The following is a 25,636-nucleotide window of genomic DNA, read 5'->3' on the forward strand; positions in this document are numbered from 1 at the left end:
GAAAAGGAGCCCCTGGCATGGTACCAGCACTTCCTGGCTCTGCCCGGGGCTGACGGTGCAGTCCAGGCTGAGGCACTGGGGCAGACAGCAGGGGGTGCCACTGCCCAACATGTCCCAGTGGAAGGGGCCCTGTCATAAGCAGACCTGCAGGGCAGGGCGTTAGTACCTGGGGAATGTTTTGCAACTTATGGCACACCAGCACCTCCATCAGTACTGCAGGCCAGGAGTGGGCACGTGCTGTGGTGGGACCTCCCCCTGGCTGCACCTGGTTTGGTGTGTGAAGCAGCTGGTTGTGAGGCTGCCTCGGTCCCCTCTGGTGCAGGGTTTGCAGTTCAGGCACCCTGGGGCTGGAGGGCTGGCGAAGGAGGCCCTGCAGATGAGCTAAACTGCTGCCCTGGGGACCTTTGATTCAGCAGCAGGTCTGAGCTAATGCCTTCTGCAATATGGGACTCTGTGCCCCTGGCCTCCTCAGCCATGGCAGTGTCACCCTCTCAGGTGCCCTTGGGCAGCTCTGTTCTCGAGCTGACCCTCTCCAGCTCTGCCGGGTTGCTGTCTGTGACACTTGCTGTATCCTCAGCATCTCCTGTGCTAGCATGCAGGGCTAGGACTCCTGGTGCCAGGGTCCGTGGCCCAGCCTGGCTGCTGGGGGCCATCTCAGGGCTGTGGGGTGCACGGTGTCCTGCATGGCGTTGCTCTGCAACCACGTGTATGAGCCCTTCTGCTGGGAGGGAGTTGCTTTCCTGTGAGGCTGGGGCTGGCTGGACAGGCCCTAGGGCTGAGACGGGTCCCGGGCTTTGCATGCCAGCAGGTCAGAGTGGGCTTTGTGTGCCTGATTCTGGAGCCAGCGCCTGGCTGGGTGCTGTGGCGAGGGCGCCTCAGGGAAGGGCTGTAAAGCCATGTGTTTGAAGGCTGGGGGAGCAGGGGATGCCTGCGCCCATCTACTTCCTACAGCCCTGTGTGAGACTTGTAAAAACTTAAAAAAACCCCAAACAAACCAGCTTCTCCGTGAAAGTCCTGTAGGATCCCACGTCTGAAGCCTGAGCCAGCCTCCCTGAGTTGCCTGGCTGCATTGCAACCCAATTGCAGGCCTGCGGTGTCTGGGCCCAGCTTGCTGGGGGGACCTTGGCACCTGGCTCTGGGAGCAGCCTCGCCAACAGCAAGACCCCTGGGCTGGGGCAAGGCAGCCTGGTGGTCAGTGCCACGTGGTCTGGTGGCTGGTGACACCATGACTGAACCAAAGCAGGCTCTTGCCAGCCAGCAGCAGTATCACCAAGGCCATGGTAGCCAACTGGGCCCATGCACAGGGAAGGAGCCTTGACTGGGGTCTGGATGGTGCTGTGGTGCCCTGGAGGCCAGGAACTCATGAGCAAGGACTATGGGGAAGCCCAAGTCATGGCCATGTCGCTCTGGCACTGTAGCAATGGCCTGGCCATCTGTCCAGGCTGCCCCTTCCTGGGAGGGATGTGCACCGCCAAGCTGCTGGCTACTTCCCTGCTGCAGCCAGGGCCTCCCCAAGAGGAAGCAGCTTGGCGTGGTGGAGCGCACGGCTAGGGAACGAGTGGTGAGCGCAGGAAGGCGCTTGCTCTGTGGTCGCGAGCGTCCTGCTGAGTCAATCACACGCCCAGCCCATCAAACGCGGTGCAGCCCGGACCTAGCGCAGTGGTGGTCACTGCTCTCACTGCCTCAGCCCCAGACGTGGGAGCGCTCAGGCACGCGGCAGCTTGCTTGGAGGGGCCCAGTGAACCAGGATGAAGTCGTGGCTCGTGGCTGCTCTGCTGCTGCTCCTGATGGCAGGCGAAGCAGGTACTGGACAGGCAGGGGCACCGAAGGGTTTTTGTGGTGCACGCTTTCCTCTGGACAGGCAGAGCTGTGTGTGCTCTCCAGGGTGGGGTTGTGAGGCTGGTGGAGCCACTCTTGGGGAAGGGGCACGGTGCTTGGGAACAGCCAGGGCCAGGAGGATAAGACGAGACCCCTCTCCCAGCTGGCTCAGAGGTCACGGCCCTGTCCTAGCCGTGTCCTGCTTTCGTCTGGGGAAGCTGTTCATGGGGCGATGTTGACGTAGACAGGCCTGGTTTGAGCGGCTGCTCCTGGGGTGGGTGCAGGAGCTACCTCCCTAGGCAAGAGAGAGTTCAGCCAGCTGCCTGGGGCAGGACAGTTGCGAGGAGGTGAATAGGAGCCTTTGGGGCTATGGGGATGGGGTTGTCCGGCTGAGCTGGTACTGGGAGCCGGCTGGGAGAGAAGGGCCCTGCCCTGCGTCACACCGTCCAGGGAGCACAATTGCAGGTGTGTGGGAGCCACTTGTTTTGAGCCTCCTCCTCCCCCAGCCGCTCGGACCCTTCCTGAGCCAGGAAGTGGAACCGGCCGTGGCGCTTGCACCCAGCCTGAGGCAGCTTGGGGTGGAGGGGAGGCAGGAGGGTGCCGAGCAGCTGGATCAAGGGGTGCAGGGCAGGTGGGCTGCTGAGCAGCTGGATCAAGGCCGGTAGCCTGTGCAGGGGAAGCAGCTGGCAGGAGCTGGTGGCACCATGGAGCTGCACGCGGGCTCCAGGCAGGGCAGGTTTTTCTCAGGGCTGTGGCCCACTTGCTCCCTGCACGTGAGCTCCTCTCAGCCCAAATGCTCCCGCCTGGCTTGTCAAGGGGAGCTTGGTGCACCTCCTGGCCTCCAGGCATGTGCCCGGGGTCAGCTTCTGCACCCAGCTGAAGCACTGAGGCTGCGAGGGGAGGGGGACCCTGACAGCTACTGCAGGCTGGTGCTGGCAGTTGTCCTCAGAGCAGTGCCCGGGCACAGCGTGCCAAGCCCGCTTCCTGTAGTGGTGGTGGGGATGGAGGGGGTGATGTCCTGGGGAGTTCCCTGTTTCCCATCTGCTCAGTGGCCAGGTAGGGGAGGCAGTGCCAGGCAGGGAGCAGAGCTCTTGCCAGCTGCAAGCCGGTGTAGGCACCAGAACTGTGAACAAACCAGCTGTGGATGCATTAGGCTGTGGCTCAAGAGACAGTTCCTGGTCTTTCTGCATCAGGGCTCTGGGTGAGACCTGGTTAAGTTGAGCATGCAGTGGGATTGGTTCCTGAAGGACTGCAAGATGTAGGGCCTGCTCTGTGCCCTGAAGGACTCTGCAGGCTCCAGGGTGATATCTGCTCCAGCTCTCTCAAGTGTACTGCAGGCAGGGGCAGTTTGTCCTACCTTTGGGATCTGTGTAGGAAGGCAACAGAGGTGCAGGGGCCGTTTGAGATGGTAGTGCACCTCCCAGGTGAGGGCAGTATTCAGGGATTGGCATTCAGGTTTCCTTTCTGTCCCTCCAAGGACCTGCTTTGGGGGTAGCAGCTGGCAAAGGAAGCAAAGAGGTGGTGGGGAGGGGGCTGTGGAGCCAGAGCAGTGAAAGCACATGGTGCTGCCTATGGCCATCAGTGATGGGGGCTTCGCCCTTGCTTCAGCGCTTGGGCTCCTCCTGACTCCTGAGCCAGAGACTCAGTCATGGGCAAGGGAGGGCCCATTCTCTTGTGGGCTAACATCAAGTGTAGTCGCTGCACTAGTTTGATACCTGAGCTGAAAATGCTATTAAAATGGCACTGTGTAGTGGAGGGTGCATCCCTGTCAAATTTGGATTTGATCTGGCTAATTTGACATGGAACAGAACATTTTCAAATGAAAAAGAAAAAAAAAAAAAGGCATGGAAGGGCTCCCGGAGCTGAATGCTGGACCCAAGGGCACTCCGAGTGCTGGGTTCAGCACCGGGTGTCTGCTAGCGGGGAGCGGAGAGTTGCAAAGGGAGCATCCTCAGCTCCTTTGCTGTTCCTGGGGCTGGGCAAGACCCTTCCCTTTCCCCTCTCTCTAGCTGTGTTGCCCCATTGCCCCATCTACAAGGAAAAGGCTTAGTCATTCAGCAGCAGAAAGCATTTCACAAGTGCTCATGCTGGAGGCGTTAGCAGCTGGGGCCAATCCCTGCCTGGGGTGTGCTTGGTCCCAGCAACCCTGAGCACCAGGCCTGCACAGCCCTCCAGGGCTGGGCTCTCTGCGTGCTTGGGCCATCCTGCTCCTTTCCGCCGGCTGGTGGGCTCCTGGAGGGCCGCCCAGCACCCCTTGTGCTGCATTCTTTGCATTTCTTCTCTTCGGGAGGCAGGTGCCCAGGGTGCAGCTGTCCAGGACAAACGCTCTCCAACAAAGATGAGCCCCAGTACAAGTCGATTTGATTCTCATGGGACGCTGGGGCAGGTTTTGCTGGAGCTGTTCTGGCTCAAATATCGGCTAGTTTTGTGTTAACCCTACATGACAGGGGAGCTAAGGAGCAAAGTGGAGGTGGGGTTAATAAGGCCAGTGCCAGGGCAGTGCCTGAGTGCCAGTCTCATTGTCTAACCACTAGGCCAGGCATCCTTTTCATGATTCTGGACCTTCCCTATCAAGTGTCTGTCTAACCTGCTCTCGATGACCTCTGCTGACAGATGCTACAGCCTCCCTTATAGATTCATAGATGTTAGGGTCGGAAGGGACCTCAATAGATCATCGAGTCCGACCCCCTGCGTAGGCAGGAAAGAGTTGCCCACTCCAGCTTTCCACTGCCTTCCCACTGAGTGAGTCTTCCCTAGCATCCACCCTAAATTTTCTTTGCTGCAAATTAGACCAATTGTTTCTTGTCCTTGCCCCAGAGGTTGCAGGGACTGACTGATCTCTGGCTGTTTACCATTAACCGCTGGCTTGTTTGTTCACCTGTAGCCAACTCTTTTAGTAACAATCCCCATCCTTCAGCCTCTCCTCACCTGTCATGGTCCCTCTGGGCAGACCAGTTCCAATCACAATCCACATTACCAAATAGAAAGCCACAGTTTTAATCAGCTCTTCCCTTTGTCTGCCATTTATTTCCAAAGGAAAGGTGTGTTCTTGAAAGCTAACCAGTCAAAGCTGTTGATTTTATAGATCTAAACCCTAATTTATAGTCGATCTTGTTGCTAGGGACATGGGGATGCTCCAACCCTATACATTTATTTAAGCAATTATAGTTCAACATTTGGGAATTTGAATTAATTTTACATTATTAGTACATTTAGAATTTGGTGAATGGGCCAGGGATCAGTTCCTGGCTAAGTGACTTTGTGCTTGTGGTTTGTATCAAGCAGCTGCATGTCTTGCACTCGGCGTGTTCACCCCCCTCCCCACCACAGACTAAGCCCCTGTTGCATTGTATTATTTATAACACTAGACCACCAAAATGTTTTGTTAGAGAAGCCTGGAGCCTAGAACGCAAAGGGGCTCATGCATTCAGAGCCTTATGCATTCAACATTTAAAAAAAAAAAAAAAAAAAAAAAAAATATATATATATATATATATATATATATATATATATATATATATATATATATATATATATATATATATATATATATATATATATATATTTTGAAAACATTATTATAAGGTTACACCTAACCCTGTTCTGTATTAAATTCCCATTGCATTTTAAGTAGACTTATTACAAATGATACTAAGCACCAGACTTAACATAAATCTCATTTAAATGCAAAGCCTGGTGACTGTAGCTTCCTCCTGCATTGACTTCACTTAGTCCACACTGTTTCTTGAAGCAGGTGCCCAGGCCTAGACAGAGAGTCCTAGCTGAGACCTGCTCCATGCTGAGTAGGCAGAACAGCTACCTCTATGTCCGACATAGGCCACTTCTGTTAATGTGTCTCAGAATGACGTTTGCCTGTTTTCACAACAGCATCACCCTGCTCACTCCTCTGCAGCATGGAGCCCACCGTACCCCCCTGACAGGAGCAGATCTGGGGGGAGAGCGGTTGTAGTGGTGCCATTACACCCTCTTTGGTATCTGCTTGATCCAAACTTTAAAACTACTTGGGAGAGGCAGCAGCATTTCTATTCAGGCAGTATTGAGAGGGGCAATCAACCTCATGGCTCATTATCATTTCCCTCTCTTTTTTTCAAAATCCTAGAACCCCCACAATGTCCCCTGATTTTTTTCCTAAATTACTTATGTGGAGTCACTTAGAGAAATTCCTTGCCCAGCCCAATCTGCAAAAAAATGAGCGTGTTTGATTTCTTCTTCCTAAAATGCTGTCTGGACTGAATTCCAGCGTGCTTATTTTCCAGTTCCCCAAGACCATGTCTAATTCAGATCCTGTTCTTCAGTGTGCCTATCCTCTGCCCACCCACAGGGTTTATAACCTCATTTTTTTTATTCCATCACCTAAATCATTACTGAAAATAGTGGTAGAGCTAGCATGGGCTGCCAGCTCCCGCTGGGTTGCAGCCCGGCAGCGAACCACAGATTGCTGCTCTTTGACTACGGTTTCAGCCACTTGTGCACCTGTGCTCCGGTGGGTTTCTCAAAACCGGGTTTCCCTGACTCGCTTGTGAGGCTGTCACATGAGGGTGTCGAGGGCCTCATGGCAGTTGAGATACTGCATCTGCTGCCTTCTGCTTTTTCACCAGATAAGAGATCCCATCAAAGGAGGAAATCGGATTGACACGGTTTGTTCTTGTCGCAGCTGTTGCTTGTCCTTTCACTACTTATAAATGATTTAATAATTTGTTCCTGCACCTTTGGACAAGCCTGTTTTTGCTCTCTGCTCTGTCATTCCCCTCTTGTGTCCTTTCCCCCTTTTATCTAGTTACCTGGTCCTATCCCCTTCCCCATCCTCTGCTGTTGAAGATAGTAGCTGATGGCTCGGAGACAGCAAGGGTGAGCTACACCAGGCTGCTCCCTGTTAACTTGCCTACTGCTCCCATATTGCAGACATGCTGCACTAGCTCGCCACCAGAAGCAGCGTGGCAAGGAGCGCAGCGCAGGCCATGAGACCAAGAAGCAGGTCTCATTATTGTGCGAGAAGCTCCTACTACCACTGCTGGGCTGCTCCGAGCACTCGAGCTAGCTTTTGGCTGAAGGCTGTAGCCTGGATGTCCAGGAGATCTCAGGATAGGGACCCTGCCTGAGGCTGCAGAGGAAAACGAAGCCCCACAGTCTGATTTAGGAGGATATTCTTCCTGACTCCAAATGGGCCAGTGGTCTGACCCCAAGTAGAAGAGCAAAACCCTTTGGCCAGCAACACCCAGCGCTCCTGTACCAGCCAAAGCATCAGGGTACCCTAGTTACCACCCCTCACTTTTTAGCTGTGGCCAGCATCCTGGTGCCTCTGAAGGAGAAATCCTCGTCCCCTCTCCTGCCCTCCCTGAAGCCAATAGCATTCTTGACGGGAATAAGTCACTGCCTTGCCCCAATTGATGACCAGCAAAAGCCCTGAGCATGGGATTCCCATACTGCCCGAGGTTCCTTCATACCCTAGGCTGAGGGCTACAAACATGACCCCGTGTCACACCATGACTGTGGAGTCCCCTGGGCCATTGCACCAGTCCGTCCATGCACTCGCCCAGTTCTGCCTGACAGACTCTTCTCAGCCGCCTGGAAGACTGCTCCCAAATCTCACACCTCCGATTGCTGGGTAGAAAGAAACCCTCTTCCCATTGCAGTACTCCATTTTTCTGCAGCCAGTTTGCAGCCATTTGACTTTGTGCTAGCCCTGCTTTTCAGCCTAAAATGTGCTCTCCTTTCCCTACTATTCACCCCCTACTGTTCTTCATCCCTCTGCTTTTGTGCTGTGCCTTATCCTCAGCCTCAGTCATGTGCTTTTGTTTCCATTCTTCTACAACGCCTTGTTGATATTCAGGTCCTTCAAAGAGCTCCTAGTACAGCTATCTCCCTGTTCCTCTACTCCCCATCTTCCCTTCACCCTGGGAGAGTTGTCTGCTGATAGCATGCCCCTACTGAGCTGACAGCAGTGGTGCTCAAACATTTGGCCCTGTGGGCCAAATAAGTGGCACAGGGCTGGTCCCATGCACCAGATAGGACCCTGCATCCCAGGATCAGGCCTGGGCACCCAGATCTGCCTTGTGCTGCCTTTACCTAGCCCCCCATGCATGTGCTGGGGTCCTGGGACCACACCACCTTTGCCCAATCCTGCATGCTGGCATCAGGGCTTTGGGACCCTGAATTGCCTCTGCTCAGACCTGCATGCTGGGATTGGGATCCTGGGAGCTTGTGCCATCTTTACCCAGACCCACATGCTGGGATTGGGCCCCCAGGAGCCTGTGCCACCCCTGCCTGGTCCCATGTGCTGGGATCGGGCTGCACACTGGATCTAGTGTGAAGGGTCACAGCTTTCAGCGCTCCCCATGGACCTGGGGGAGCTCCATGGGCCAGATAACAAGGTGCCAGAAGCCAACACTATGCTCTTATTGCAAAAAAAAATGCCAGCAGCGGACTGGGTTGTATTATCAGGAGTGTCGCTTGCAAATCCAGGAAAGTGATTGTTCCACTGTATTTGGCACCAGTGAGGCCTTACCTGTCCAGTTTTGGGTTTTAAGCTTTAAGAAAGATATGGAAAGATTGGAATGCATCCAGTGGAGAGCAACAGAAAGGGTTAGGCGCTTTGGAGGCATGACTTGTGAGGAAAGAGCTAGGGTTACTTAGTCAGGAGAAGAGAATACCGAGCAGGGATTTGGTAACTGTTTTCAAATCCCTGAAGGGCGATTACAGATGGGTTGGAGATGGGCTGTTCTCTGTGGCTGTAGGGAGCAGGATTAGGAGCAACAACCTCAAACTGCAGCAGGGGAAATTTAGGTTGGAGATTAGGAAGAATTTTTGACTGTGACCAAGGTCAAGCATTGGAACAGGCTGCCCGGAGAGGTTGTAGACTTGCCATCCCTGGAAATTTTCAAGAGCGGGTTAGACAGGCACATGGCTGGGATGGTTCAGTCAGGGATGATCCTGCCCTGAACAGTGGGTTGAAGTAGATGGGACCTCCTGAGGTCCCTCTCAGCCCTGCTTCCCTACAATTATAATATATTCTCTCTCGGTACCTGCCAGCTCTCTGCCATTGCTGGCCCGCTGGACATCTCAAGAGACCTCACCTACCAACTCCTTGAGCTTTTGGGATCTGCTCCTGCAAAGTCCCTTATCCCTGTTCCACTGATTGCCCTTGCTCCTCCCTTTTCTCAGAGGAGTGAACTCTAGTTCAGCGATCACTTTTGCTGGGAGAGTCTCAGCTGGTTCCTTCCTGTTCCTCTGAATTGAATCTAAAATAACTGCTTTCCCAGTAACTTCTTTGAGCTTTGAAACTAAAAGTTTCCCCCGGTGCGTTCCGAGAATGGGATGGGCTGTGTCTGTCCAGCTCCTTCCTGGGTGCCTACAGTCACCAAGCACCAATGTGTCTTCCTCTGCCTGGCACCCAGGGAGCTTTCTTGGCAGGTTGTCTGCAAATTCCAGAGCTCCAGGAACTGTTCTGAGCCGCGCAGGCAGAGCCCCCTTGGCTTGGGTGAAAACCGGGAAGAGCAGGAGGGGTGCCCCCAGTTGGAGCATCTCCTGCAGCTGCTTGTTTCTGGCAGCCTGAGCCTATGCTGACATGACCATGCCACCTGCAAAGGCAAAGTGAACGTGCCACTGCCCTGACCTGGAGAGGAGGAGGACAAAGGAAGAAGTGGGGTGCACTGGGAGCCATACCGCTGGTCTTGGGGAGACAGCATCTTTCAGCTCCAACAGAAAGGGAGGGTGACGCTGCGCCCAGCACACTGTAGCACAGGTTCCCACGCACAACAGTGCCCCTCTCACAGTGCCTGTGTGCTGACCTGGCTCTATGGCCAAGTTCGTAGGGGTGCTAGCAGAGCCTGCGTTCCCCCACCCTGAGCCCAGCTGCAGAAGTGGGGAGAGGTGAAACCAGGAGCCAGTGCGCTCATGCAGGGGAACCTGGTGCCTGGAGCCAGCAGAAACAACTCTGTCCTCCTGGGAAGACCTGGGGTGAGTGCAGCAGGTCAGTGCCGTCCCAACGGGCCACAAGGCCCAGTGGGCAGGGAGGTTCCCTGCTGAATGCAGCTCGTGCGTGGAGCTGTGCTGAATCAGGGCACCACAGACAGCTTGAATCCTGGAGCCTGCGGCGCTGGAAATGGAGCATGACCAGGAAAAGGCCTTTCCACCCCAGCACAGACAACGGGCTCAAACCAGCCCCAACCCCTTGTCCCAACATCCCCAAATCAAGCAAAGCCCCACCCCCTGCTTACACTCTCACACGGGCACAAATGCTCCTGAAAGATTTTTCCTCTGCAGAGGGACCAGAGCCAGACTCTCCATCATCTTTCCACGATGGCGCTGCGGCTGGGGCTTGGGCATGGAAGGTGTCCAGATACTACGGTGCTGGGGGCAGTGCGCAGTCTGCAACACTGACCTGGGTTAGACAGAGTTTGGGGGTTGGTGATAGCCAGCTGGGTCGGGATGTAGGGGAATGGTTGTAGGGCTAGGGCAGGACAGAGCAATGAGTGAAAGAGCTGCCCCAAGCAAACACCAGGGGTAATTAACCACCAACACCAGCTGCTGTGCTGCTGTGCAAAGCCTCGGTCCCCTGCTTGCTTGCTTGCTTGCTTAGATCCCGCTCTCTGCCAGGGCCCTGCTCTCAGTGTGGGGAAGGGCCAGGGGAACTGCCCTGTTCTGGAGGAAGCTGGGCTTTCCTGGGGTGTCAGTGATGGGGAACGCCGCAGGCTGAGCTCGACCGAGGCCCCAGTCTGGCTCCAGGGTGTCTGGCAGGAAGCAGGGCCTCATGTTTCTCTCCCTGCAAGCAGCAGGTCACACGCTGAGACGCCCTCCCCACCTCGGCCTCTTGCTGGGTGGAGAGATCTCAGAGAGGGCTGCACTAGTGGCTGCAGCTTGTGGTTTGGTAAAGTTCAAGCATTTTGCTAAAGCCATTGAGACTTGCTTCTGCCCCGGACTGGTGCCATTCCTAGCCTGTGGCGTGAGAGCTTTTGCCTTCTGCTCAGGTTCAGAACGATGCCGTATTTGGGGTCAGGAATGAATTTAACCCCCTGGACAGACTGGTGTGGACTGTGGCAGGGTTTGTCTTCCTCTGTAGTGGCGGGGAGTGGCCTCCACCTGCGAGTATATCGACCATCTTTTACAGCAAGGATGTTGGCTTCCTCAGTCCCCATGCTTTCCCTGCGGCAGGTTCGGGTGTGATGTCTTGTGTTGTGTCAAGATTGACCGTAGTTTTACCAAATGCTTAGGTTCTAGATTTGTCTGGGATGGTTTGGACAGGGCTGATCCTGCCCCAGGCAGGGGGTCAGATTCGATGTGAGCTCTGGAGGTCTCTTCCAGCCCCACTGCTCTGGGATTTCTATGATTTTTCCCTGGCACCTCTGCAGTATATCCTAGCAAGCACCTTTGGGTCTCTGCAGCAGTGGGACACTGCTAGGGCCCTTGTCCCCTGCTTCACCTGAGGCAGGTTGGAGTGCTTTTATGCCTGGGAGTTGTGGGTGAGGGCTGCCTGTGCAGTTAAGAGCAGGTCAGATAAACACTTGTCTAGGACGGCTTAGACAGGGATGACCCTGCCCTGAGCAGGGGCTTGGACTGGATGTGACCTCCTGGGGGCTCTGCCAGCCCAGCTAGTAGCTCTGGGCAGGGGCAGCTCCAGGCTATGTCGGAGAGCCTAAAGGCCAAAGTTATTCATCTCAGCCCCTTGGTATTGGCACCTCCTGGGAGCTGAAGCATACAATGGTCATCATGGTGGGAAAACCCTTCTCTTTACTGTGGGTTTTCATTGTGCAGGCTCCCCGCAAGGAATGTCCCACAGTGCTGGCCTAAGCAGCTGTGTCTCGACATCTGCTTTTGCAGGGGTGTGAGGCTGGCTCAGCATGGGCCTTGCACCCTGTGTCCCCAGGCTCTGTGGCTCTGGCCACACTGGCTGGATGTACCAGTGGGCTGGGAACAGACAGGCCTGGAGGACTCTGAAGACCTGGGACCCAAGGGGCTGAGAGTGCATGGTGCAGAGTGCTGGTATGCTGTGTGTATTCACCCCCACGAGGGGTGCTTTCAGCAGCTTTTGCACGTTCTGGCCCCAGCGTGGTTCCCACAGGCCTGAAGTGTGAATGTGCCCTGCAGCATACTGGGCCCTGTCAGGCTGGGAGGCCTTGAGGTTTCCAGGCACTAGCAGAGCTTCTCCGTCTTGACCTGAGGGTGCGCATCCCTCAGCGTAGAGCCAGGAGCTGTGGGCTGGAGTGGGGAGGCAGAGTCCAGGGAGGACTTTTCAAGCCTTGGAGAACGTGCTTGCTGTCTCTCTCTGGGTCCACAGCACAACTCAACTGCCTTTTTAGATGAAGCTGTGTGACCTGAAATGTGGAGGGAGCACAGCTAGATCCCCAAGAGACCTTCTCAGTGCCCTAGTGAACCATGCCCAGAGCACAAATGACAGCAAGGGGAGCACCTTGTCTGAGCATCTCGCTGTGACTCAGCCACAGGTCACCTCCTCCCTCTGTTCTGCTGGTCATGGGTGAAAAAAACCAGGACAAAAGTCTCCTTGTGCTGTTGGTGGGAGTAGCAGGGCCATGTGCATTGTGCACGTTGGGTCTGGAGCTCAGGGAAGCCTTGGCTGGGAGTGAGACAACTACAGCTGTCACAGCACCAGGGGATTCACTGCAGAGTGGGCAGAGGGTAACCACGTCATTGGCACTAGAGCAGAGGGCTTACAACACAGCCCTTGAACATGTGTTCATCTAGCCTGTAGTCCTGCCTCCAGCAGTGTTCAGAGGAAGGAGAAAGACTACTTTCTTTCTGGCTCCCAGTCACAACACCTTGAAGCATGAGGTCTGCTTTCCGTTATTTTAGCTCTCATAACCAGGGTATCATTGCTGGCATTGATGTTGTCCCACCTGCTCAAACCCTTAGATGCATTTCTGATGCCATTAAGAGGATATTTTGGAGTAAATCTATTTTCAAAGAGACCGGGAGTCTTGTGCTTAAAGGAGAGACTTTAAAATAACTTGTTAGCACAAGGCCAAGCTCCTTAGCCATCTCTAAGAACACAGACTCAAGAGTCAAGAGCTTTCTCCCAATAGGCAAGATGCTGATGGCCGAGGTCCTCTCTGAACTGTAAACCTCCTGGGTGCAACCCTGGCTCCAGCAAGTCAGTGGAAAACCTCTTATTTCAGTGGGGTAAGACAAGACTTAAAGTTGTCTGGAAGAAATGCCAACCCTGCCAGGGATTGGACATGGGCCCAAGCATAGACACCGACTTTGGTTTTTGCCAGTGGGTGCTTGCAGACATAACCCCTCCCCTCTCCTCCCAGCATTTTAGTTTTAACTCAGCGCATTCCCATGCTGAGCCCCATGCTTGCCCAGAAGAGGCAACAGGCTACTTCAACCCAGCTCTGCAGTGTCTGTAAAGATTGGGCGCTTTAGTGGGGCTTTTTTAGCAACTTTATCTAATAGGTGATTTAATCAACTTTAGCTACAAGCATCAAAAAGCCTTGCTGAAGAGCCCTTCTTTACAGGCGCTGCAGAGCCGGTTGAAGTCATGTGCTGCTGCTTCCGGTAAAGCGTGGTTTATTTATTTATTTCTTAACACCTCAGCTGTGGCTTGTGGATGCTTGAGCCCCAGAGCGTCCACAGAGTCCCAAGGCCCAACCCCACCAGGAAAATAGCTGTGGAGGTCACTGGCTAATGGTGAAATTGCGTTAGTGAGCAATAAACCCAACCGCTTTCTCGGCCCCAGGTATGTGAGGAAGTCTGCTGCAGAGGCCTGGCATAATGGCCCTGAGCCCAGTGCCCTGTTGACCACCCTAGTCCATCCCAAATTGCCCAGTGTAGAAGGGTCCCTATGGACCTTTCCCTAGCCTACAGGACATCCTGGGGGCAGGGGCTGGATGCAGGTGTTTGCAGAGCACAAGCAGCGAGGCGAGGCGAGGCGAGGCGAGGCGAGGAGGGACTCCAGAGGGGGCTGGGGGGAAGCAGGTGGGATTCAGATGTAGCAGTTCAGAAGGGCTGTCGGGAAACCCCGATCTGGGCTGTCGTGGGCAGCCCTTACACAGACCCCAGTCTTGGACCCACTGACCTGCTCCAGCTTGCATACGGGGAGGGGTTCCCCTCTGCCAGAACCTGGCTGCTCAGCTGGTTGGGGACCTTGGCCATCTCCAGCTTGAATCTGGCCATTTTACTCTTCTCTGGTTTTGTACTCTGGATGAAACAGGCCTGCACCCCCCACCCCGCCATGTGTCTAGAGACAGCAATCATTTCCCCACTCCACCTGTCTCTAGGCTAAACAAGACACTCTGGTCTCACCTCCTCTTGCACAGGCAAGCCACTCCCCACCCTTTTCTGTGCTTCGTTTCAACTCACCAGTCTTGAACACGCGGGACCAGCATGGCGTATAGCATCCCAGCCCCTTGTACTGTGGCACTGAGGCTTCCCTACCCCTCTTGGACATACCGTAGCTGATGCCTCCTACGATTGCATTGGCCTTCTTCATGCTGGCATCACAGTGGTGGCTCAGCATCATCCTGCGCTCTCAGCTGGTTCTGGCAGGCCCCGCTCCTTCTCATCTCTTACCTGCTGAGCCCTAGGGTACAGCAGAATGCTGTTAGGATGCCTTGCTCTTTGTCATATTTAATCCCATCTCGTTGTGGTCACTGGAGCGTTGTCCTAATCTTCCCCCCACTGCCAGCCCCTCCCCATGGTACACCTTCAATGCGTTTCAGCGGTGCTCCCCTGCTGTCTGCCACCATTGCTAATGAGAACGGTAATCCAGGTGGGTCCTGAGGTTGATCTGCGAGGCGTTCCACTAAAACCTGACCTCCAGCCCCTTCCTGCTGCCCTCCATAAGCCAGTTCCTTCCCCCTTACCACTCCTCCGCTTACCACCACTGAATGCCCATGGAGCCCCCACTTGTTCCCTTACCCAGTGCTGTAGATATGAACCCTCGCTCCCTAAGGAGAGGCCTGAACATGGCATTTCTCCCCGCAGAGGCGCTGGTGGAGCCTGAGCTGTGCTATGTCCTGGACGCGGTCCTGTTCGTCTATGGCATTGTTCTCACCATCCTGTACTGCCGCCTGAAGGTGAGGCTCTACTTGATCCCTCTGCCAGCAACTCCTGACAGGCAGCTGGTGATGGAGGTGGTGCAGGGGGGGGGGGGGCTGTGTCAGTGACCCTGTTCAGATCCTCATGGGGATGAGCAATCACAAGGAGGTTTCAAGGCTCCATCTCAGTAGTGATTAGGAGGGATGAGGAGTCTCAGTAGCGATTAGTGGCTTGGGAGGGACCAGGAGTTTGGTACCAAGGGACTGGTGCCATGGCCCGGCAGAGCGGTGTCGGAGAGCCCAGGTGGAGAGCAGCAGTGGGGCTGCAGGGGGATGTTAGCAGAGCCACATGGGAGAAGCTGGCATAGCTCCTGCTGCTGCCAGCCAGCATTGCCTGGGGTATGATGCACTCTGGCAGCCCCCAGAGGTACCACTCCTTCTGCCAACAGGAAGGAGAGAGCAGTCCAGTGGTTAGGGCACTAACCAAGGAGACCTGGACTCAGTTCCTCATTGTGCCACAAACTCCCAGGACAACCCTAGGCTACGTTAACCCGCTGCATGTGTCTTATCCCCTGGGGTGTCTTCCAGCCATGGTGCTGCTTTGCACAGGCTCCCACCCGGGGCAGAAGGTATTTGCATCTCTGTGGCTAGCCAGCACTGCTGCCAGGTACAGCAAGCATGCAGTGTAGACATGACCCAGTCTGTGCCGCAGTTTCCCATTGTACAATGGGGACAATGGCTCTAACCACCTGCACAGGGAGTGTGCTTAGATAAGCACCTTAAAGAGCACGAGGGGCTCGGATAGAATCAAAGGGAAGTCAGGCTGAAAAGGACATCCGGAGGTCATCTAGCCCACCGCCTAATCACGGGGCAGATATATCAGCAGAGAGGGGTCCATACTCAGTATGGAGGGATCTAGCACACACCTTGTAGGAAGCTAGTTTCTATCCTTGCAAGATCAGTGCAGCCCAAAGGCCACTGTAACCTGTCCCAGGGCTGGGCAGAGGAGCTGTTACCTAATGTCTCCTCTCCTCTGTGCTGGGCTCAGCAGAGAATCTGGTTCCTACAATGTTTCCAGGCTCTTTTTTCTTTAATGTATGCTTTTCTTTTCCCTCTTCAGATGCAGGTTCGAAAGTTGCCAAAAGTGGATCCCAGCGCAGTCTATGAGGTAGGTCCCTGTTTTGTGCCAAGAATAGACCACAAAAACCATAGACTCTTCATTGCCCGCTGGTCCAGCAGAGCCGAGATCTGCTGTGAGTCATGCTGCAGAGCTGGGGGGAGGGGGATGTTTATGGCTATCTTGTTCCTTTCTCTTGCAAGTTTGGCCTTCACTCCAGTTCCAGTTCCTGTTTTCAATTGTGCTGTCCCTCCTATCTGCATGGCCATTGGGCTCTGTGCCCTCATCAGAGGGCTTCTGTCCATCTGACCCAGGATTCAAACAGACTGACACCTTTCTCCAGCATTAAAGACACCTACCTAAAAAGGCAGGAGAAAAGCTGGGGTAGATTAAGCCTTCAAAGCCATGCTGTGACTCACGGTCTTGCCCTTGCTGTAGCCACTGACTCGGTGGGACCAGCTTCTCCATTGCTAACCAGAGGAAACTGGACTGGAGCCTGAAATAGAAGCTCCTGAGCATCCTGCAGCCCCTCATTTCCATCCCATGGGCCAGCGAGCTGCATTGTGGCACATGGTCTCCATCTGCCCAAGACATCCCCGTTCTTGGACTGCAAGTTCTCTGTACATAAGGACATCAGCAGTGCTGTGCTGGGTTAGACTAGGTGTCTGTCTAGCCTAGTACCGTGTCCCTGACAGTGGGAGAAGTGGATGCTATAGAGGCAGAGCACTGAACTGGACATCTCTAGAGTAATCTGTCTCCTATTCAGTACTTTCTCTGGCATTCACCATTTATTGGGTTAGAGATGCCAGAGGAGCCATCTCCAGCTGTTCTGTTCCACAGCCATTACTAGATCTATCAGCCGTGAGTTTGTCAGTCCCTTTTTGAACCTGGCTGTGCAGTCTACCTCTTCCATCTCCTGTGGCAATGAATTCTACAGATTAACCATGTGTTGTTAAAAAAGTACTTCCTTTGGTTAGTTTTAAATTTGTCACCTACTAATTTCAGCAGGTTTCCCTAGTTCTAGGATTCTGGGACTTGGTGAACAACCCAACAGTTCCCTGTTCACTTGGTCCACACCCTCCGTTATTTTATAACTCTCACATCCCCCCTCAGCCTTCTCCTTTCCAAACTGAGGAGCTTACTTTCTTTTCAGTTTCTCCTGGTGAGGTGAATGCTTCAGGCCTCTGATCATTTTGGTTGCCCTTCTCTGCGCTTTTTCTGTTTCTTTTACATCCTTTTGGAGAAGTGGGGACCAGAACTGCACACACTATTCGAGATGTGGGCTCACCATGGATTCAGATAATGGCAGGATTGTGTTCTCCATTACGTTTTCAGTTCTATTCTTAATGATGCTCAACGTTTTATTGCTTTTTGGTCACCGCTGCACATGGAGCTGATGTTTTATAGAACTGTCTATAGTGACCCCACGCTCTCTTTCCTGAGCTGTGACAGCTAGTTCAGAGCCCAGCGCTGTGTACATATAGCTGAAGTTATTTTCCCCCAGGTACATTGCCTGACACTTGTGGACACTGAAGTTTATCAGCCATTTTTTTTGCCCTCGCACTTAGCTTGCTGAGATCTTTCTGCAGCTTCTCTCCATCAGCTTGGGACTTGACTATCTGGAATAATTTGGTAGGATCTGCAAACTTGGAGATTTCACTGCGCACCCCCATTTCCAGGTCATTGATAAAAATGTTGAACAATATAGGGCCCAGTGCAGATCCCTGCAGGACCCACGTGACCTGCCTCCACCCTGGAAAGTGACCATTTAGTTTTACCTTTGCTTCTTATCTTTTAACAAGCTCTCAGTCCACAAAATCTTCTCTCCAGCCCCGTGGCAATGTGGTTTTTTTTAAAGGCTTTGGTGAGGCATCTTGTCACATGCTTTTTGGGAGTCCAGCTGTATTATGCCAACTGGATTCCCCCTTGTCCATGTGCTTGTTGACACCCTCAAAGAGCTCCAGCAGACTCTTTTCCGGCAGGTCTCATCTGCCCATGTGGCTGCTGATTTTATTCTTTATTACAGTTTTTACTAACTTCCAGGCACTGTACAGATCAGATTAACTTTTTCAAGAAGACATTTTCTCACCGTGGGTTTCAGGACAGGAAGCTCATAGCAGAAGGTGTAGCAGGTGCTAAATGGGGACTAGCTGTGAGCACTGGAGAGGACAATGAAACAATACTGTGGCACTCAGAGAAGCCACAAAAATAACAGATTTCCTGGCCTAGTGCAGGCTAAAGTATCGTGGGAGGTACAGATACTGATTGAGCTAGAAGATGCTAGGGAGTTGCACTACAGAAATAAATTTGGAGTGATAATAGAGAGGAAACTAGATAGGAGGTGCCATTGCCAATAGGAAGGCAAAGGGCAGAAACATAACTTTAATCTGCACGACACAGATACCTCCTATCATGGAGATGAGCAGCTCCAGTTTCTTTTACATGACTCTGGTGAGGCCACAGACCACATGACACTACAGACACCTGCGTGCCAGAGAAACGTTGTTCAAAATGACCAGTGGTTCTCAAACTTGCTAGCCTCAAGGCCCCTCCATAACATTTCTGAATTTTGCAGCTCCCCTGCTGACAATCACGGAGCTGGGATCTAAATTCAGAAAAGACAGAGGGAGACTTGAGGCTAAGAAAGTTAAGGGCCACTGATCTAGCTGGTGCCAGGTAAGAGCAGTGGGGGCATGCCCTGCTCTTTCCACTGTCTGCCCCCTCCCAGGTCTCTACCTCAGGGGACAAGGCAGCCCCCACTGACGAGGCTGCTTTTGCAGGGTCTCACACCATGGGGACCACCCCCACAGTCTCTCCTGCTGTCCCCAGGAGCATGGGAGGAGTGGAGGAGACAAGCTGGGCTGCAAAGTGGGGCTCCAGCCTCACGTCCGCCCACCTACCTGCAGCAGACCGCTGCTGAGAGCATGGGGGTGCCGGGGGTGGCAGTCCTCAAAGAAGCAGCCACAGGCATTGCTGGGGCAGGTGCAAGATGCAGGACAGGGGAGGAGAGCACTTACTGCCTTGCGCAGAGGCTGGGTGGCACTGCAGTTGGCATCCCATTGAAAATTACTGAATTAGACAGATGTGACAAAGGGCCTCCAAGCACTGGGGTCTTAGTACAACTGCACGAGCTCCATCTGTCCAACATGGCTAACAAGGGGCAGGGACACCAAGTAGAGGCACGTGAGGCGTGCCAAGCAGGACAGGAGAGCAGTGTGGGAGAGGGAGCGGGGTAGGAGCAGAAGGGATGAGAAACCAAATGTGGCGAATGTCACTAGCCCAGGGTAACTCAAAATTTCTACTTCTGCTTCCGGCCAAAGCCACAGAGTGCTGAGGCAGCTCTGCAGAGAGAGAAAGAGCGAAGGGAGGCCACAGGGACGTATTGTCGGTCAATCATGAATTCCTGTTGGGGGCTGAGCTGCGGAGCTGGGGAAAGGTCAAGGTGTTTCCAGGGGCCAGGCCTCATTTGGGACCTCACCCGCATGTCATGTGGGAATGCACGAGGGGCAGGGGCTGTTTGTGGTGTTTCTCTTCCCGTTCTTCCTGACTTGTCTCTTTCTCTTTCTTTTTGTGCAGACAAAAGGGGAAGCGATCTATACTGTAAGTACCCAAAATCTGCTGCCCTTCCTTCTTCCATGTGAAAGTAGCTGCATTTCAGGCCATCCCTAAGCGGTGAAGGTGGCTGTGGTGGCAAACAGAGCGGGGAAGGGATTGCAAGCCAGCTTTGATTGATCTTGGATGGGTAATAACCAAAATGCAGATGTGATGGTGCCATGGGTGGATATAGGATTGTTAGGTACACATGCTATTCTGCAGCATCACATGTTTTTCTCCAGTTAAAGGGAAACTAAAAGCTTTACTAACATGCCAGGGGCCCTGCACTAGATTACTCCATTTAAGATCAAAGCAAAACCAAATATACCTGTATTGGCACATGCACTCATTTGCTAGATCAGTTGGGGGGGGGGGGGGAATCTTTTTGGCAGCCATACCACAAATTAGCCCTGCACCATCCCTGAGTGCCACTCCAGTCCCTTCCCCTTCTGCTCCAGGGCCGGCTTTAGGGAAAATGGCACCCTGGGCAAACTTGTATTTTGGCGTCTTGTGTTTGAGTTTATGTAGTAGTATCAGTGAATGCTTCAGAAATAAAGCCCAGGGGGGTGGGCTGCTGGGCTGGAATGGGAGACTTGCTTCCCCGTGGGCAGGCACTACTGCTGTCGTGCGAGAGCAAGGTGGGTGGGTTGGAGCAGGTGCCATGCCACCTGCACACACCTGACTGGGCTCCTCCTGGGCAGTAGCTGGAGGTGGGGGGCACACTGGGCTGGGCACTGCTCCTCCTGCCTGGGGGGATCCACTGGGCAGGGGCAGGGGCAGAGCTCTGTTGTGAGTGCAGGCTGTTCACATGTGTGCGTGAGTGGAAGGCCACCTGTAAGGCCAGCCCTGTTCTGTTCCTTGCCCAATCTGCCATAGTGCTGCCTGTCTCCTCCCCAGTCTGCCATGTGCCCCATGCAGAGGCTGCCCATGCCACTTGTGGCACCTGTGTGCTGCGGGTTGGCTACCCCTGTGCTATATATTAAGTTAAAAAAAAAACAATCAGGCAAAAAACCCATCAAAAGATGCTGTTTCATTAGTCCTGTGGTTAGATGCATGTCTCTTATTCAGATTCATAAAAAAAAATCTAGTCTTCTTGAGGGTCTTGACATGCTTCACTGTCAGCTGTTTTCACCCATGCGTTAGTGTGACTGCATCCAAGTTAAGGTTTTGAGCTGGATCTCAAAGCAGTCTGCCAGGCTGTGAAACAGAAGAGAGACATCACCAGGCATGAATGATGACAGACAGCCGAATTGTAAAAGAAAGGATAGTTCATACTGTGAAACATGGAGAGCATTACAAAAGAGAGAGAGGGTGTTAACACCTGTGGAGTGAGGAGAGCTTAGCAGGAATCAGGGAGATAACAATAAACCAAGTGACTCCCTCACAGCTGCCTGAATAGAAACACTGCCAGTCCTCCCAGGCGGTTGGTTTTGAAGCTTGGCTGGAGCAGGAATCCAAGGGGGCACTACTGTACCACTGCATCCTGCCATCCACAGCATCCGCAACACAGGTGGGAGCATAACGCAGGGGATAGTCCCACACAGCTGCTTTGAGACTGGACTAAGCGGGGCAGACTGGGGCTTTTCCAGGTCTAGACAGTGACCTGGAGGGAAAATCCACAGTGGCGTTGGGAGGGGCTGGGATTTTGAGCTTGCAGTCAGCAGCCCAGTGAAGGTGAAGTGTTGTCTGAGGTTTATTCAGTGCTGAAACTCTGTGCGCTTCCCAGCACCGCTTCAACCCACAGATATTGGACTGCCCCCTGGACGGGTGAGAGAGAGATCCAGGGGGCAACAGGAGGAAGCAACCAAGTTAGGGGGTCTGTGGCTCACTGAAGCTGCTCTGCAAGGGTGACTGGTGCTTCCTGAGACTGGGGGGGCACAGTTTGTGACTGGCAGCCTTGGTGGTGGGTTGTTGAGTGGCAACCATCTGCAGAAGGCGGAGGGAGCAGGTGGCGAGCGTGCCCCCCCCGCGCTCCCCCTACCAGTTGCTTATTGTGCTCTGGAAGGGAGCTGGCCTTGAGTCTCAACCCTTGTCCCTCAGAGGACAGAAACTCCTGCCCTGCTTTCTGCAGTGACTCTGAGATGCAAGGCACAGTGGCTCGGCATCCAGAGGAGTGTGGGAACAGTGTTAGCTCGTGGACTGGGGTTGGTGGTTACATTGCTGCACTGAGAAGTTAGAGAGATGAAGTCAAACCACTTTGGGGAAGGGAGGCTAGAACCTGTGAAGCACCCTAACCACTCAGCTTCTGGAGCTGAAACATAGGAGGGCCTCCTTCCCCCAGCTCCCCGCCTGCCTGCCTGCCTGACTTCCACCCTCCCCCCGGCTTCTTGGGCTTGTGCGTCAGATGCATGTGCACATCATGGCATGCTGCCTGGCCAGGGCATCACATGTTGCACGGGCTCAGTAACCGTGTCCCAGCTGCAGAGGTAACACTGTGCCTAAGTATCAAAAATGCCACCTCCATGGCTAAAAACCTGCCAGCTGGGTATTTACAGGATGTCACAGTTGAGCTTAGAGATGATGATGTCTCCCTCAATAGATCTCTCCCCATGAGGCAGGGTTCCCAGTGACTTGGTCATCCTTGTATCCACTTCTACCTTCTCTCCCTCTTCCTTCTCGCAGGGGCTGACCACTCGGGATCAGGAGACCTACGAAACCCTGGAGCCCAAGGGCCATTAGGGTTCCCAGCAGTAGCCACTGGTGCAGCCTCTACAAAAGGATGTGTCCTGTTGGGAATTTATATGATCTCCATCCCAGCCCTCAAAAGAAAACTGTTGCTGAAATCAATGGCCCCCGTTGCCCCCATGCTGACATGTCAGGGAGAGGCTGCATCCCTCCTGGGATCCCTGGAAGATGAACATCCCGACCTGCACATCACTCCACTACTCTGCAGCTGCTGACTCAGTTTTCCCTGTCCCGCCTCTCTTGTGTTTCCAGTGCAGAAGATACATAGGTGTGCTCCCCTAATCCTCTGTGCTTCTCATCAGTGCTTCGCAGAGAGTCTCCACTAAATGCAGGGATGGACTTTCCTCCAACAGCAACACCCTGTGTACCCGCAGTGAAGAGGTATCACATAAACACCTCCTCAGTGCCACTCTGAAAATGAGGGGCCAGTAAAATGGTAGCAGTTGTCCTTGGTAGCAGTGGATGTTCCCTACCGGATGCTTGCAGGTCACGGAGGTTTCCAACTTAATTTGATCATGTGCCTTGTGTTTCTTTGCTGCATAGTGGTGACCGTGCTGAAGCATCTCCATTTCTGCAGGCAGACTTAGCAATATGCCCACCACCTGCTCCATTCAGGAGAGTGATTAGCAGCAAGATTCCCTATCCCTTGATTGCTATTTCCCTGGCCTAGCTGGTATTTTTACCACAATGCTGGTTGCTGTTAGCAGTGATGGAGAGATGGGTATTTTAGAACATTTATCTTAGCGGACCCGATTGATCTCACAGTGGGGCAGAGACAGAGAGAAGCTCAGGTGGGTCTCAGAGGAAAAGCAGGCCCTAGGTTCCTCTTTTACCCTCCAGCCTGTCCTCACTGGACCCAGGCCCAGTAAGCAGCATGAGACAAGAAGTGACGGGGCCAGGGACTGCACCACACTCTAGTGACGGGGGAAAAGAGAAGGTGAGAAGCAAAATGTTTGCAATCATGGATTGGTTCCAGAATCAAGGTGCGCTCAGACTGCACTGAGCTTTTGCCAGTTCAAATCCAGTCCAGGCTGGAGGTGCCCAAGCCGTGGTTGCCTGATGCTTACTGAATAATCCATGGGAAATGGATTGGTGGGTTTCACGCCAGGTCCTGATGGCCTGTGCTAACAGTGTGAAAAACTCCATCCCCTGCTCCCATCTGTCCCTGCCCAAACTCCAGCAGAGAGCAGAGGTATGTGTTTCTGCCACTGCTGCCCTATCTGGGGGCTGGAGGGCTCTGCTCCCCCAAGCTGGCAGAAGAGCACTTTAGGAGCACTGAACAGAGATGACAGTTTTCAGAAACTCTTTACAAATGTAGGCCCGATTTGGTGCAATTCTGAACCTCAGGGCTTCACCCTTACATATTCCTACCTTCTTGACTTAGCTGCCAACTCCCAAGTTCAAGGTTTGATACTTTCCCTGGAGGATTTGCTGTCATCTTTAGTAGGCCACACCTGGTGAGGGGGTGCAGGAGAGCGCAGCATTTGGTATAAGGACTCGCATGAAGGAAAGACACAACCATGACCTCAGAGCTTTGCAAGTAGGAAGAAGAGGAAACCTTTGCACATACTTCACTTTCAAATGTAAAGTCATTTGGGGGCACATCCTAGGAGAAGGGGGACAGTCACCCTGCTATAAAGTGCAGTTGCAGCTGGGATCCGAGGTAAAATATTTTCACCAGAGCAATGTAAGGGGGCTGGGCTAGATGACTTCTGGAGGTCCTTTCCAGGTCTACTTCTCTATGATTCAGTAAGCCACTAGCACAATTACTGTGGACAAGGGATTTTGTATCATGGGGTGGGTGTTTAATAAGAGCATCTACTGGCAAGAGCAATTTCTGACCTCCAGAGCCATCAGAGAAAGGCTTTTTGTGCTTATACCAGAGTGCTGCTCCCCAGCCACTTGCTCATAAATGTTTGTGGCCTCTGATCTTGATCTGTGCATCGCTCCTTCACTGTCAAACACCGGCCACCAGAAACAGCAGCGGAAGTGCACTCCTGTTCCTGCTCATGCTTAGACAAACACAGCAATGTGCAAGGCTGTTCCCTCTACTCAGAGCCCCAGTGCCTCTTTTTGTCAGTATAAGCCACTCTAAGGATAGAGAACTGTTCCTACTGAGTTTGATCTTTAAGTAAGGGATTTAAAGTTTTTAAGCTGCCTAGATTGTGAAAGGAGTTGGAAGCTTGCATTTGGATGTGATGCGGTCAGAGTTATCCTTGGAGTCTTTATGACTAATATTGCTTTTGCAATAGTGCTACTTTGGACAAGATACCACGTCATTAGGATTTCATGTGTGTGGCTGTAGAGTGCTATAGGATGTAATGGAGGAGAATGCGTTACGTTTAGTGTTGGTCTGATGAGGACAATTCCATGTTGCAATAACGTCCAAAGGTTTGACAGATCTGTTTTCTTTCTGCACTGGAACAAAACCGAAACCCTTTGAATGTTTTTGCAAGCAACAGTGCCAAAATGCTCATCATCAAGTTTTTAGCTCCTCTTCCTCTCCCTTTTTCTCTCAGACTGGACAGCTCACCCTTGCATGTTACAAACTTTTTTGAAATCAATGCGTCACTGCAAAACATTTTGGCTTCTCTGAAAATGTGTATTTCAATTTTTAAAAGAGCGGAAAATGTTCTAACCACCTCCTAAAATACCAGAGTATGTATAGTGCTGCAGGCATTAAGACTTTTTTAAACATATGTAAAATATACTTGTATTGGCTTATGTTCTTTTTTCTCTCATAAAAAATTGATGCTAGGACAGTGTGTGTGGGTGTGCACATCTTTATTTAACTTTGGGGGCTAGGAATGGATCTTTCTTTCTCCACCTGCCTTAGTATCCAGGCTGTCTTGTGCTGCAGGTCTGTTGGAGTGGATATGAAACCTCCATTTGATGATGCCCATATGCTGCAAATAATGGCATGAATGAGAGTCCAGGCACTGCTCACTGTGGCTAGGCTTGACGATGCTCAAAATGAGCAGAGAGACCTCCTGGATAGCTCAAATCAGCACCAAGGCCACCAAGAGGGGTGGGAGATGGTAACACACAAAAGGAAGTTCAAAAACAGGATCCTCATAGTGACACTTGGCTGAAATGCTCGTATGTGATGGCACTGCAATGAGTGCTGCGTACAGCCAAACACAATACTGGCAGACAGCAAGCAGAGGTGTCACTAGTAAGGTCTGTGACCTGGGCCAAACCCTGCTGGAAAACTGGGGTGGGAGATGGGTGCTGAGTGCTGGGGGTGCACTCTTACTTGGCTCGGGCACTCAAAGAGCTGCTGTTGCCATTCCCTCTATGTTGGCACCCAGAGTTCGTGCTACGCCCAGCACTTCTAATTGCAAGGCTCAGATGAGGGTTATTATAAAAGCCAAAACTTCAAATTTCCTTACCACTGTGTATTACTGTC

General features: G+C 52.9%; 1 protein-coding gene across 1 annotated transcript; it reads left to right on the forward strand.

Moving 5' to 3' along the window:
• The first annotated feature begins 1,552 nt into the window (after positions 1-1,552).
• FCER1G (Fc epsilon receptor Ig) lies at positions 1,553-24,987 on the forward strand. Its single transcript, XM_006274467.4, has 5 exons — positions 1,553-1,803; positions 14,779-14,870; positions 15,952-15,999; positions 19,525-19,548; positions 22,165-24,987. The coding sequence occupies exons 1-5, from the start codon at positions 1,749-1,751 to the stop codon at positions 22,219-22,221; spliced, it is 276 nt and encodes a 91-aa protein (XP_006274529.1). The 5' UTR covers positions 1,553-1,748; the 3' UTR covers positions 22,222-24,987.
• The last annotated feature ends 649 nt before the right edge of the window (positions 24,988-25,636 follow it).

Source organism: Alligator mississippiensis, chromosome 15 (assembly GCF_030867095.1).
Source record: "Alligator mississippiensis isolate rAllMis1 chromosome 15, rAllMis1, whole genome shotgun sequence".
NCBI classification, from domain to species: Eukaryota; Metazoa; Chordata; order Crocodylia; family Alligatoridae; genus Alligator; species Alligator mississippiensis.